Genomic DNA, 13954 nt, shown 5'->3' with positions numbered 1-13954 from the left:
ACGCCGGTCGTCTTCAGCGCTAGCCGCTTCCTCGGCGCAAGTCGCCCGACCAACCACGGCGCTCGGTCGCCCATCACGGCGCGAGTCGCCGACAGCGCCAGACGTTTCCTCAGTGCGCGGTCAACTACAACGGCGCTAGTCGCCTACAAGGCGCTAGCCGCCCAGCCCATCGCGACGCGCGAGGCGCGAGACGCCAGCCAACCTATGGCACTTGGTCGCCCAGCTCTTTGTTTCAGGTCTCACACGGACTGCTATACACGACCAACCACGTGTGACTACCCGATCCTGGCGTCCCTCGTCGCGGTACAGATTATGGCAGAGACAGAATACAAGTCAAATTAGCCAAAAACACTTACACGCAAACACTTGTAAATAGTCTGTAAATATAACGTTCTAAACATATATTGGAAAGTGTCGCCTACATTTCTAGCCTCCTTTGCGATTCACAAACCTTGGGCCAACTCCTACTCACGCACCAGTAGCAGACTAAGTTAGATATAAGGTAGAATACCTCTCTGAATAAAAGTAGTAGCGCCCATAATATAATATAATTCTTTTAAATTCGGTTGATTAGACTTAGCTTTATATGCGAGCAAAATTATGGACCTTTGATCGCGTATAAAGCTGGATCTAATCAACCAAATCTTAAAAAATTATATATGAAATAAGGGTAGAAAAGACTGAAAAATATAATAAAATTAGAAATAAATCGATATCTCCAAATTTGCGGAAGTTAGAGCAACCACGGACATTTCTAAAAAAATTCAAAATTTTTTAAAAAAAGAACCCTTTTACCGATCATCGCCAAATTCAATACCAATTTTCCTTGAATGATACTCTATCGATTAAAAAAAAAAACATCCCGATATCTAAAAAATTACGTGAAGTTAGAGCATATACGGACAACAAAAGCATACGTACATATACACATACATACATACATACACACGGACATTTTGTACAAAAGTAATTTTTCGACGTTTTAGAACATTTTAAACACTTTGCCAAAAATACTTAAAAAAAATTTTTTTTACGAAAACAAAGCTTTCTCTATGAGGAAGCAAAAAGAACCCCTTTACCGATCATCGCCAATACCAACTTTCCTTAAATGATACTCTATTAATTAAAAAAAATTCAGCCCGATATCTCAATATTTGCGGAAGTTAGAACAACCACAAACATCAAATCCGCACATACACACACATACATACGGACATTTTTTTTAATGCAATATTTTGACGTTTTAAAACACTGAACATATTAGCATCAAAAACTCAAAAAACCATCTTTTCTTTGGTTTCTTTTACCCCTATTTCATATATAATTCTTTTAAATTTGGTTGACTAGACCCAACATTATACGCAATCAAAGGTTCGTATACGAAATTTACGAAAACAAAGCTTCCTCTATGAGGAAGCAATACTATATCGAAGTAAAAAACATGTATTGACATCTCGGTATGTTAAATTCAATTCAATTTATATAATCTTATTGTATTTATATATATAATCTCATTTTGTATCTAAAATCAGAATATCATGGTTTATGCTACTAGATTTTTTCAATGACATAATCTTTTATCTTTAATTGCAAAAAATCATATAATAGGAATAATATAGATGTTTCGTGTACACTACTGATGTTAGAAATCCCCGGCCATAGAAATAAAGATACAAGTCCATTCGGTTCCACGGAAAAGATTAAAAATCGTATAAAGTGACGTTATTGCACATATATGCATGCCGCAGCTACGTTTTAAGGGAAAGAGGCAAAGAGTGGGGCCACTGATTTTCCGAGCACATTCGACAAGATAACGCAACAGCAGTTTGTTCTATGTCGGATTGAACGGAGATAATGTCGCCATTATTCGTGCTTTGATTCCATCGGTAGTTCGTTCGTCAATGAGTGCTGGACAAGCGGGTTGCCAACCCAAAATCCATTCTTTTCAGTAAAAACGAGTGTCGTGCACTTCCAAGACATATATGTAGGTACATATTCTCAAATCGCATTGCTTTAAATTTAGGAAGCATTATTTTAATACGCAGTAATGATATAGATTGAGATGCGACCGCGGTGGCGCGGTGCTATCCACGTATAGTATCAGCACAGGAATGTTAGGAATCCAAGGAGTTATTATTCAAATTAAATACGGGACCTATTATGCGAAAGGTATTATTGTGCGATTCATGCACGCCTGTTCCCGTTCTCCGTTTTTTTCTTCTTCATCTCGCTTTGCTTCTCGGGAGCGAGAACGAACGCTTTCCACGATTTCACCTCCAAGGCGCGTCGTCCTTTAGCACTCGCGTAGCATCATCGTTGAAACCAGTATTTATTTGATAGTGTCAATAAAGATAACTGATAATGGCTTAATTCGACTCCACTCTTGTTCGGATTGTACTTTGTTCTCGCGGGACGGTGTATCCTCCAACTGCAGATGGTATCAACAACGTGACAAAAACCGTTAGGGCTAGATTGAATGAAGTTTTTTTCATGGTGACTACGCGAAGCGCTTTTCACGGTGACTACATCATGTAATAAATTAATGGTGGATTTAGTGTTGACAAAGTGACCACCACCAGCACGAACGATGATTTGTGCGAGGTAATCTCGAGTATGAGTCAGTCGATACTTAATTTAGCGGATAATGCGGATTGTTGATTCCGATCGGCTGGGCCGATTTGGGATATTGATCATCCCATACAGCATGAAATATTCCATGAATGTTCTATAAATATTCTTTAGAATATTCATGAATTTTCTATGAATGATCTATAGATGTGCAAAGAACGTGTAATGTCCCGCTTTGAATGTCCTTAGAAATTTCTGTAAATATTCTCGAATAATCTACAAATGTTTTATAAATTTTTCCGCATAATCCATAATTTTTTTATATATGCAAAATATATTTATAGAACATTTATAGATTATTTTAGGAACATTAAAAATAGGATATCGCATATTCTCTATACATTTAATATTCACCCGACATAAAAAAAATTATTTATTTCGAAATTTTATTATTATTTTTTAACTAAATTTGTTTCTTAAGATGCAGTCTATGATTATAAATATTTTCTCGTATTTGAAAAACACACTTACCTTGGTGGGATTCGAACTCGGGACCTCTGGATCGTGAGCCAACTGCCTTACGTGGTAGACTACTTCTTAATTTGATGTAAGCGTTATATATAGTCTACATATGTCATAACCAGCGCAAATATATAATTTTTCAAAAATCATCTTAAGAAACAAATTCAGATTAAAAACTGATTATTATTATAACACATAACTTTTGTATTTTTACGATATAATAAAATTCTTTAATTTTAAAATGTCTTACTATCATTTTCATTAATTATTCATTAAAACGTTCCATTTAGCTATATTAATTGCGATTGACAACATCAATGTCTTCTGAGATTGATAAATTATCTGTCAGTAGAACAGTGAAAATATCTACGCAAAATCTACATTGATACTACGCGGATGAGATACTTTGATTTTATCGATGGAAAAGAAACGTTGAATCCACGCGGATAAGGTACTTCGATGGATAAGAAACGTTGAATCTACGTGGATAAGGTACATCGATTTTAGCGATAGAAAAGAAACGTTGAATCCACGCGAATAAAGTTCTTCGATTTTGACGATGAAAAAGAAACGTTGCATCTACGTGGATAACTCGTGGATGAATCTCCATCCACGTATTACGTAGATTCGACGCAGATGCGACGTACCTGTTTTACTGGGGTAGGGCTAAAGAATCAAGAATAAAGTTGAATGCACGATAAAAAATACAGGCAACAAAAACAGGGAATAACACAGGCAATAGATTTAACCTATCGGAAGCCGTGCATTAATGATTAATGCTACATCAGCTTTATTCCTTAATTTCTTATTTCTCATCGCTAATATCTGTTCCTTGTTCCTTATATTTTTCATTATGGGGCCTTAAAAATTGTTTAAAGCGACGTTATCGCACATACATACATGCCACAGCTACGTCATTGATAATAATTGTGATTGAAGGAAAGAGGCAAAGAGCGGGGTCACATATTTCCGTTCATGTTCAACAAGATAACGCTTACAGCAGTCTGTTTTGTGCCTGTTTGAATGGAGATAATGCCGTCATTTCGCGTGCTTTGATTGCATCGGTAATTCGATTGTCAGTGACTGTTTGACAAGAGGCTGGCGACAAAATCTGTTTTTTTCAATAAAAACGAGCGTTGCGCACTTCGGAAATATACATATGTACAACATATTTTTGGATCGCACTGTATTTACATTCGCTTTAATATGCAGCTTTGATTCGCTGATAGATTTGACGACATGGTGACCGCGGTGCCATCCACTTATCAGCACAGAAATCCCAGGCGTTATCATTCAAATTAAATAGGGGAATACCTATTATGCAAAAAGCAATTTCCTGCTGCTGTACCAGTTTTTAGCATCCGCCTTTGTTCTTTTCCTCGTTTTGCTTCTCGCAAGTGAGAAGTGTGAGAACGAACGCCTTCCACGATTCCACTTCCAAGGCGCGTCTTTTAGTAGCCGTGTGACGTTATCGCTGAAACCAGTATCTGTCTGACAGTGTCGTAGGATCAATGAAAATAGCCGATAGTGACTTGAACCGAGTCCGTTCTTGTTCGGATTGTACTTTGTTCCCGCCGGACGGTGCATCCTCCAACTGCAGGTGGTGTCAATGCGACGTGTCGAAAACCGTTAGGGACAGATAAAATAAAGTTTTCCTGCCCGCGGAGCGCTTTCCACAATGACAGCATCACAGCACCATGTCGTCACAGATCGATGGTGAATTTAGTGTTGACAAAGTGACCGCTACCAGATGGTAATTTGTGCAAGGTAATCCTAAATATAAGTCAGTTAATCTTTTAATTTAGCGGATTGTTGCCGACCGATTGCGTCAATTTAAAATATTAGAGTGTATTCAGGAATTACGCCCAGGCCCACCTAAGTAATTCTAATGCTATAATATACATGACGTAAACTACAGCTTAGAGTTACCCAGGTTGAATTTCTGAACGCAGCCCTGATGTTTCTCGAGCTTGTCTTTTATTTTACTTTCGAAGTTTTCGCAAATTGTAAAAAAAAATCAAATAAGAATTATGTTTACTAACTCATCTTTTTTTTGTTATTTGCAAAAAAGTAGATTAAAAGACAAAAAATTAAACTGGACATTTATATTCTAATTGGAAGTGAGAGAATTTTGTAGCGACTTAATGAATTTATTTAAAGACCCTGTAGCTTTCTCGGCGAGCGTAAGATGTATCTGATATAAAGAAGGTGAATTTTCAGCGTAGCGCATGGATATTGTAACATTGATGCAACAGCAGCATCAAACGCTCGACGGTAATAACCAGTGTCAGAAGGAGCAGGACCACATGAATAATGGTGCGTACTGTTGCGGCGTCTGCCGAGGGTCATGCGGTCGACAGGTTTCGCGGCGAGGCTGGATGTTCGGCGAAGGAAATGGCGGTCGTAGCTTCGGACAATGATAGCGTTGGAGATTCCTCTACGCAGTGCAGGAATGTGCATCTGGGTAGTGAGGTCAACTACAATAATGGTTCGGTTACCATTCATGTAAAACATGTCGTTTACACGTCTAGTCCGACTCAAGATGCGAGTAAATCTGACACCAGCGTCTCCGACAATACCTCGAATTTGTCGACGAATAAGGATAACGGAGATATAAACAGATGCATTTTTCAGCAAAATATTAAATTAAATAAAGGTAATAATCGTGCAACGCACCCGTTGCTTTTAGTTTATACTTCATTTTTTACGTAAGTATACATAGATATTACAGCTTTTTATAATTATTCTAGTGACGCAATCGCTCTGGACGTGGAAACGTGCGGTTTTATCGTGCGTTATAACATTAGTACTTCTAGCTGTTGTAGTGCCCATAACTGTACATTTCACCCCGGAAATTCCAACCTCATCGCTTAAGGGTAATTGTCTATCTGGAAAATTTTTTATTTTGCAAGCGCGACATAAAGCAAGCGTTATGTTATCACGACCCCGCCGATTATAGATCCCGACAAGGTATCCCCGTTATCCGACTACTACAAGGTTGTGTGCTACTTCACAAATTGGGCCTGGTACCGTCGTGGAATCGGCCGTTATTTGCCGGAACACATCGATCACACTCTATGCACGCATATCGTGTACGGCTTCGCAGTGCTAGATTATTCCGAGCTGGTGATTAAGGCGAACGACTCCTGGGCGGACTACGACAATCGTTTCTACGAGCGGGTGGTAGCGCATAAAAAGCGGGGTCTTAAGGTGCTCCTCGCGCTGAGCGGATGGAATGACTCCGCCGGCGAAAAGTACAGCCGATTGGTGAATAGTCCATCCGCTAGGAAGAAATTCATCAATCATGCCATTCAGTTTATCGAAAAATACGGTTTTGACGGATTGGACTTGGATTGGGAGTATCCTGTTTGTAGGCAGGTGAGCGCAATTTTTTATTTACATTCTGTCAAGTAAGAACGTGGTCGCTATAACTCGCAGTTGGTAAAAGCTATACTCCTGATTCTTACATGAGTTGATAGAAGATACTTTTCTTCTTGATGCTTTGCGAAGAAAAGCTCAGTTGTCGTTAAAGTTTTGCCACAGCAAAGCATAAGCGTCGCATGAGTGCCGCGTACGCGTCGGGCTTCGAAGCTGTATTACGTGTTTACACACAATCTGAATGCGGACAAAATTTTGGAAATGTGTAAATTGTTATTTGTGTAACAAGTGCTGTAAGATGAAAATTTACGGGTGCGGAGTTGACGCACGAGCCTTCGGCTCGTGCGGCCACCGCACCCGGGAATTTTCATCTTTACGCACGGTTTGCACACCCTATTTTATGTTGCAAGTGCGTGGAAAGTGGTCTATCACGCGCGCGTAGCGTGCGTAATGAGCCACTTTCCATGCACGTGTTACATAAAAGCTTTTGTTACTATCTGCCAACTTGTGGTTTATAAAAAAAAATGAAGACTGGATCCTGCAGGAGGATAATGATCCGAAACACCGGAGCAGACTCTGTACTGAGTGGAAGGAGCAATCTGGCATCAATCAATTGGATTGGCCGTCACAGTCGCCCGATGCAAATCCAATCGAAAATGTTTGGGCATATATTAAGCATAAGCTTCGTGAAAGACAAATATTCAGTTTAAAACAATCTATCTTGTTGCAATATCTTGAGAGATTCGTTGGAGATATGGAGATCCTTGCCGCACGAATAGTGCAAAATATGCCTCGGAAATGTCAGTCAATTATCGATGCCGATTGTGACTGGATACATTATTAATGTAATTGCATCTTAGCTCTATACTAATCAAATAGAATGTATCATGTATTTCAAAATTTTGCTAACTCAATTTTTCTATAAATTAGGCCGACCACGCTCTTATATACTTGACAGACTGTAATAATATTAATACAAGCGTTCGAGTTTTTATTCATCATCGTCCTTTTTTTCGTGTTTTTTTTTCTTTATTTTATTTCTCTGGAAATATTTTAAATAATACATATATATATATATATATATATATTTTTTTTTTTTTAAGATTTAAATATAAAATTTAGATAATATTTTATATCTTTATTTGAAGTTCTGTTTTTCGTACTTTTTGTATATAATCTTGCAAATTATTTATAATAATTTTCAGTTATTAACAATTCTTTTCAAATTTTGGCAACAGGCAAATTGCAACAAGGGTCCAGATTCGGATAAAGAGAGCTTTGTAGCTATCTTGCGGGAATTAAGCGCTGAATTCAAGCCAAAAGGATTGCTTCTCTCGGCAGCGGTCTCGCCGAACATTCTGGTGATTGACAAAAGCTACGACGTCCCGGCGTTGGCCAAGTATTTGGACTGGATCGCCGTCATGGCGTATGACTATCACGGACAATGGGACAAACGTACCGGTCATGTTGCGCCTTTATATTATCATCCGGACGATGAGTTCTGCTACTTGAACGCTAACTATTCGATCAACTATTGGATCTCGAAGGGTGCACCACCCAGAAGCATTGTTATGGGCATGCCGTTGTACGGACACTCGTTCTCAATCCACGATCCCAGAGCTGGAACTGGTCTGAATTCTCCGGCCAGCGCCGGGAACGCCGGAGAGTTCACCCGGACTGCCGGTTTTCTGTCTTACTACGAAATCTGCGATCGAGTACGCAATCGTGGATGGACGGTTGTGCAAGATCCGGAGGGTAGAATGGGTCCGTACGCTTATAAGGGCAGCCAATGGGTTAGTTTTGACGACTCGGAAATGATCAGGCGGAAGGCGCAGTTCGTGCGCGATATGGGTTTGGGCGGTGGTATGGTATGGACTCTGGATTTGGACGATTTCCGCGGACGATGCGACAACGGACCATATCCACTGATGCACACGATTCAGCGGGAGCTGGCGGAACCGCCGAAGAAGCACGACAGGCTTCTGAAGCCCGTAGAATTGAAGCCACCCCTGCCAACGATGACGACGTGGACCGTCAAGCCCACGAAAGCGATACAGACGACTACAACAGTGGATCGCGTTTCACACAACAGTTCCGGCGAGTTCAAAGTCATCTGCTATTTCACTAACTGGGCCTGGTATCGGCAAGAGGGTGGCAGATTCGTACCGGAAGATATAGATTCCGATCTTTGTACCCATGTGCTTTACGCATTCTCCGTGCTCGACGGTAGCAGCTTAACGATGAAATCCAACGATCCCTGGTCCGATATAGACAACAAGTTTTACGAAAAAGTGACGACGTTCAAGGCAAAGGGTCTGAAGGTGCTGATATCACTGGGAGGCTGGTACGATTCGACCGATTCGGCCAAATACAGTAGACTGGTAAACTCGCCGTCGGCTAGGCGAAGATTTATCACAGAAGTTCTTGTCTTCATTGAGAAGTATGGTTTCGAAGGTCTCGATCTCGATTGGGATTATCCGGTATGCTGGCAAATGGACTGCAACAAGGGCCCGGAGTCTGATAAGCAAAGCTTCGCTGAGCTAGTGAAAGAACTGAGCAACGAGTTCAAGCCTCGAGGATTACTTCTCTCCGCAGCCGTATCGCGAAGCAAGATGGTGATCGACGCGGGATACGACGTTCCCATCCTGTCCAAATACCTGGACTGGATATCCGTGATGATGTACGACTTCCATGGTCAATGGGACAAAAAGACTGGCCACGTAGCACCGCTGTATTCTTTACCTAATGACTGGGAACCGACATTTAATGTCGTAAGCTTTACTTCAAGAATTATTTAGCATGAAAATTATACTAATAATATCGGAAATTTTATAAATACTTAGTTCTTTGTCACTAGAACTTTTCGATCCATTATTGGATAGAGAAAGGTGCAAATCCGAAAAAGTTGATCATGGGCTCCCCATTGTACGGCCAATCATTTTCACTTGCGAAGATAAATGTACACGGATTAAACGCGCCAACCTATAGCGGAGGCGAATCTGGAGAGGCGACTAGAAACGGAGGCTTCTTGTCATATTACGAGGTAAATTTATGTCCAAAAAAGAAATATTGAAAAATAAAAATCTAATTAAATATTAAAAAATTATCAAAGTTTCTAATAAAATGCATGTAAGAAAATATTATCTCTGCATTAATTAACAGCTGCAAATAAAAATTTATTAATTTTTAATATCCTAAAAGATGTCTATTTATTCCAGGAGTAAATAAATATCTATTTTTTTCGTTTTCTAACAGATATGTGAAAGAACGTTGAAGAAAGGATGGACAGTCGTTCAGGATAAAGACAGAAGAATCGGCCCTTATGCCTACAAAGGTGATCAGTGGGTAGGCTTCGACGACGCTCAACAAATCAAACTGAAGGCAGAACTGATCAAGAAACTTGGTCTCGGCGGTGGTATGCTTTGGGCTTTAGATCTGGACGACTTCAGAAACAGATGCGGCTGCGAGCCTAGTCCGCTATTGAGAACAATGAATCGAGTTTTGAGGAATTACCCGAAGGGCCCGCTGTGTCCCATTACGGAAGGTAGATGTTAATATCATTTTCAAAATAAAGAAATATATCTCAACAATATATACAATATATTAAAAAAGTACGTATAAATATTGATTATATTGAAATAGTATTTTAATAACATTTTAATATTACTTCTTATGATTATTAGGATCGGTTGTAATCGACGTCAGCCAAACCGACATCGAATCCATCACAACTATACCACAGAATGTCCAATATACGAATCCACTACATCGTCAAGACCAATATAGGGCAGACCAGGACACCATGAGCCACAAAAATTCAAACTCTGAAAAGTACTTTTAAATATAAAATTTTTTGTCTCATTTTTTAAAATAAGTAAAGCATTATGTACATTTTAAAATTTAGTTAGCGTATTTGGCAAATATTGATTAGTTTTTGAGACAAGGATTAAATCACATTTTTTGAGAAATGACCCAAGGTGCCCCATACTCGGAGCACCATGGGTCTATGTCACTGGGGCACTATAAATCACACACAAAAACTATGTTTATTTATTCAAAAAATAACGAAAAATTACAAAAGTTGAAAAGAAATTTTATTTTATACGTTTTCTTACTGACACCGTTCAGGATTGGTAAGGACAAACAAGATATCAGAACCCACTACTGAAATATCTCTTTTTTGAGAGAAAAACTAACTTCTGACATGTTTTTTTAAATCAAAAATAACATATATCATCAACCTATCTATCTATCATCAACTTTGGTGGCGTGTGTGATTCATGGTGTCACAGCATTAGGTGTCCCATGGTGCCCCGAATGCACTTAATATAGAAAAAGGTGAAAAAAACGTAAAAAAAAAAATAAACTATACACGATTATCTGTAGTGCAATAAAATGACAAAAGATGTTAGAAAGTTGCACCTAATTTTTAGTCCCTTACGAAAAAAATACCCAAGATTTTGGTGTTTACACTCAACTTTGGGTGTTTACACTCCATTTTCAATGTTAACGTCTAAATTTTCAGTGTTAACACCGACATTTGAATGTCGACACCCAAAATTTGGGTGTCGACGCCAAAAGTTGGGTATATCGACACCGAAACTTTGGGTGTCGACACCAAAATTCGAGTGTCGATACCGAAACTTTGGTGTCAACACCCAAAATTTGGGTGTCGACACTGAACTTTTGATGTCGACACCCAAATTTTGGGTGTCGACACCAAAGTTTCGATATCGACACTCGAATTTTGTATCCCCAAAACTTGGGGATACATAAGCAGGCCCCGATCAGGACATGTATTTTTACTTTAATAAAATATTGGTAGGGTAATATAATCACAAAATGTTACACACCCTATTTTTATGTTGCAAGTGCGTGGAAAGTGGTCTATCATGCACGCGTCGCGCCCAATTCGTAATATAATAATTCAAACTACCTTTTTTTTATATTCTTTGCGAGTCTAAATCTCGACGATAGGCTGCTCTAAAAAATCAACAGAATAAATCTCGCGTTTTTTTAAAAAGCGCTTATTGTTACATTACCGCACTGTTTTGACTCGTGCATGGAATTGGCTATTTGTCGCACAGATGGCGCGCGCGTAATGGGCCACTTTCCACGCACGTGCGATATACCTATTAGTTATTTGTGCAACAAGTGCTGGAAGATGAAAATTCACGGGTGCGGAGTTGACGCACGAGCCGAAGGCGAGTGCGGTCACCGCACCCGGGAATTTTCTACTTCACGCACGTGTTGCATACCCTATTTTATGTTGCAAGTGCGTGGAAAGTGGTCTATCACGCACGCGTCGCGTGCGTAATGGGCCACTTTCCATGCACGTGTGACGTAATAGTTATTTTTATGTCGGGTGAATTTCCTCATTAGAGAGTACTTTATTTGGGGGTGTTTGCGATCGAGCCTTAATCCCGCGTGAATAATCGCGAGGAGAATTCTCGGTTAAGCCTAGCATTATTTCGGGAACAACCGACGTTATTCTAGGAATCTTCGAGAAGCCGAGAAACGATCTTTTGTTTTTCCGCGTGTGCTTGCTTTATCCCTTTTGTCTCAGTACGCGACGTAAACATTCGGGACGGAGCGCATGACCACGGCAAAAACAGCTGATCGGTTGCCGACTCCGAAATTCGCTGAGTTCAAATTGAACGACAAGTCAGTAGGTCAGCGACCGATTGGCTAGACTAATTGTTCGGTTCGTTACCGGGGATGCGTGTTGCGTTGGTATAAGAAGCCCAAACCTCCGCACGCGCCTCGCACTCGCTTCCAATACGTTCTTAGTGGCAATTCAAGCAGTTTTTCGTGCAATTCGAGAAGGCCGTTCGTTGCTCGCGTAAAGTCTTCGACGACGGCGCGATCCGTGGCTCGCGGAATAACTCATCGTTATCCGCTGAGCAATAATTCGTGCGGCGAGAACCGTGGCTCGCGGAATAAAGCGTCGCTTTTCGAGGAATTAAAACCGTGACTTGCGGATTCCTAAACGCTTTGTAAATAGCTGTGTTATAAATTTGTAAATATACTTGTAAATAGACAAACAAACTGACTTTGAAATAAGCCCCGCTCACGCGCCTCTACTTCGATCCTTCCTCCGCTCACGCACAGGGGGCTACACTCATTTGAGGGTACCCTATTTGAGGATTCTTTTCGTGGTTAACCCTCATTTCGGTGTTGACCGTCAATTGACGATCCGAATTTACACCAAACCTTTGATGGTTTTTTTGAGAGTATTTTTACACCGAAAATTGGGTGTTTTTTCCGTAAGGGGTACGTGTATATTTTACTACAAAAACAATATTAAAACATTTCTAAATAGTTAAAAAGAAATTTACGCATCACGAAAATCATTTATGTCACGTGCGTCTCGAGACTACGGACTTTGATGACTGCCATCTCGATACGAAGTATGGGCAACGAAATAACTGTCACATGATACTAATTGAATCAACTTAAACATTCTGGATTACCCTAAATAGTCAATGACCCATGGTACCTCGTGGCTCATGGTGCCCCGATCTCCTCTACATCCCACCAGCAACAACCCCGACTACAACGACCTCTAAGGCTAAGGACACTAATTACGAAAATTAATTAAAAACCAAATATCTCGGACAGGGCGATTGTAGCCGCGGTCCTCAGCAGGACAGCGAAAACTTCATAGGACTTCTCGGAGATCTCAGCGAGGCGTTCACATCTCAAGGACTCCTTTTATCCATCGCGGTCTCGGCGAGCAAGATCGTCGTCGACCGGGGCTACACCCGCATCCCGCTATTAGCGCGGCACGTGGATTGGATCGCCGTTTTGTTCATTACGCTTTGTCGAGAGGGACGAATGGGATGCGGAGCCGCCTTTGGAACCTCTAACAAAAATGAAGCTGCCCAGTATCATATATAATTATTAGTCATACTGTGACAGCATTCTGTACCACGCTATCAGATTGTGCATTCCAAGTGAGATTTGTTCAGTATACGCATTTTAAAGGTTACAATTTTTCGGATATCGGCTATAATTTTCTCGTCGGAGGTGACGTCGGTGCCCATGCCTGTGGTTATAACAGCAGAAGTATTGGCATTTCCTTCATCGGTAATTTCAGTTCAGTTGTACCGCCGAAACTACAATTACGTGCCGCGCAAAAGATCATAGAGCTCGGCGTCAAAGCCGGAAAGATCGCACCTGACTAAACTGTTAGATCACCGACAAGTTTCGAACACTAAGAGTCCTGGAGATGCCTTATATAATGAAATTATATAAAGGCAATTATATAATGAAATTATAATAAAGCAATTATATAAAGTGGCCTCATTGTCATCCGAGCCCTGACTAGATAGCTTGAAAATTCAACTTGTGAATGGAATACAATGTCTAAAAATATTTACATCTTTTTTTTCTTTCTTTAAATCTGTTGTTGCCACTTGTTTATGTCAGTTAGATTTTCAACAAGAGAATACAAGGTATTTAAATACAAAGTTTATATATGTAT

At 40.1% G+C, this 13954-nt stretch overlaps 1 protein-coding gene across 2 annotated transcripts; it reads left to right on the top strand.

The window, feature by feature from the left end:
• Nucleotides 1-4096: 4096 nt before the first annotated feature.
• LOC139816676 (probable chitinase 10) lies at nucleotides 4097-10883 on the top strand. 2 transcript variants are annotated; one of them, XM_071784335.1, is made up of 8 exons: nucleotides 4097-4857; nucleotides 5316-5746; nucleotides 5841-5966; nucleotides 6050-6468; nucleotides 7707-9239; nucleotides 9326-9511; nucleotides 9724-10012; nucleotides 10152-10883. In XM_071784335.1, the coding sequence occupies exons 2-8, from the start codon at nucleotides 5404-5406 to the stop codon at nucleotides 10307-10309; spliced, it is 3054 nt and encodes a 1017-aa protein (XP_071640436.1). In that variant the 5' UTR covers nucleotides 4097-4857; nucleotides 5316-5403; the 3' UTR covers nucleotides 10310-10883. The 2 variants fall into 2 exon arrangements, with proteins under 2 accessions (XP_071640436.1, XP_071640435.1); XM_071784334.1 differs by having other exon boundaries at nucleotides 5311-5746.
• The last annotated feature ends 3071 nt before the right edge of the window (nucleotides 10884-13954 follow it).

This window comes from Temnothorax longispinosus, chromosome 7, assembly GCF_030848805.1.
Source record: "Temnothorax longispinosus isolate EJ_2023e chromosome 7, Tlon_JGU_v1, whole genome shotgun sequence".
In the NCBI taxonomy this organism is placed as follows: domain Eukaryota; kingdom Metazoa; phylum Arthropoda; class Insecta; order Hymenoptera; family Formicidae; genus Temnothorax; species Temnothorax longispinosus.
The sequence above is the reverse complement of the archived record's forward strand: the minus strand, read 5'-3'. Positions and strand labels throughout refer to the sequence as shown.

Excerpts from the sequence above, each read along its gene's own strand:
- LOC139816676 (XM_071784335.1), top strand. The coding sequence starts at position 5,404 with ATGGTGCGTACTGTTGCGGCGTCTGCCGAGGGTCATGCGGTCGACAGG. Across the intron at positions 5,967-6,049 it reads TCCAACCTCATCGCTTAAGG|ATCCCGACAAGGTATCCCCG; the intron begins GTAATTGTCTAT and ends CGCCGATTATAG. Across the intron at positions 10,013-10,151 it reads GCTGTGTCCCATTACGGAAG|GATCGGTTGTAATCGACGTC; the intron begins GTAGATGTTAAT and ends TATGATTATTAG.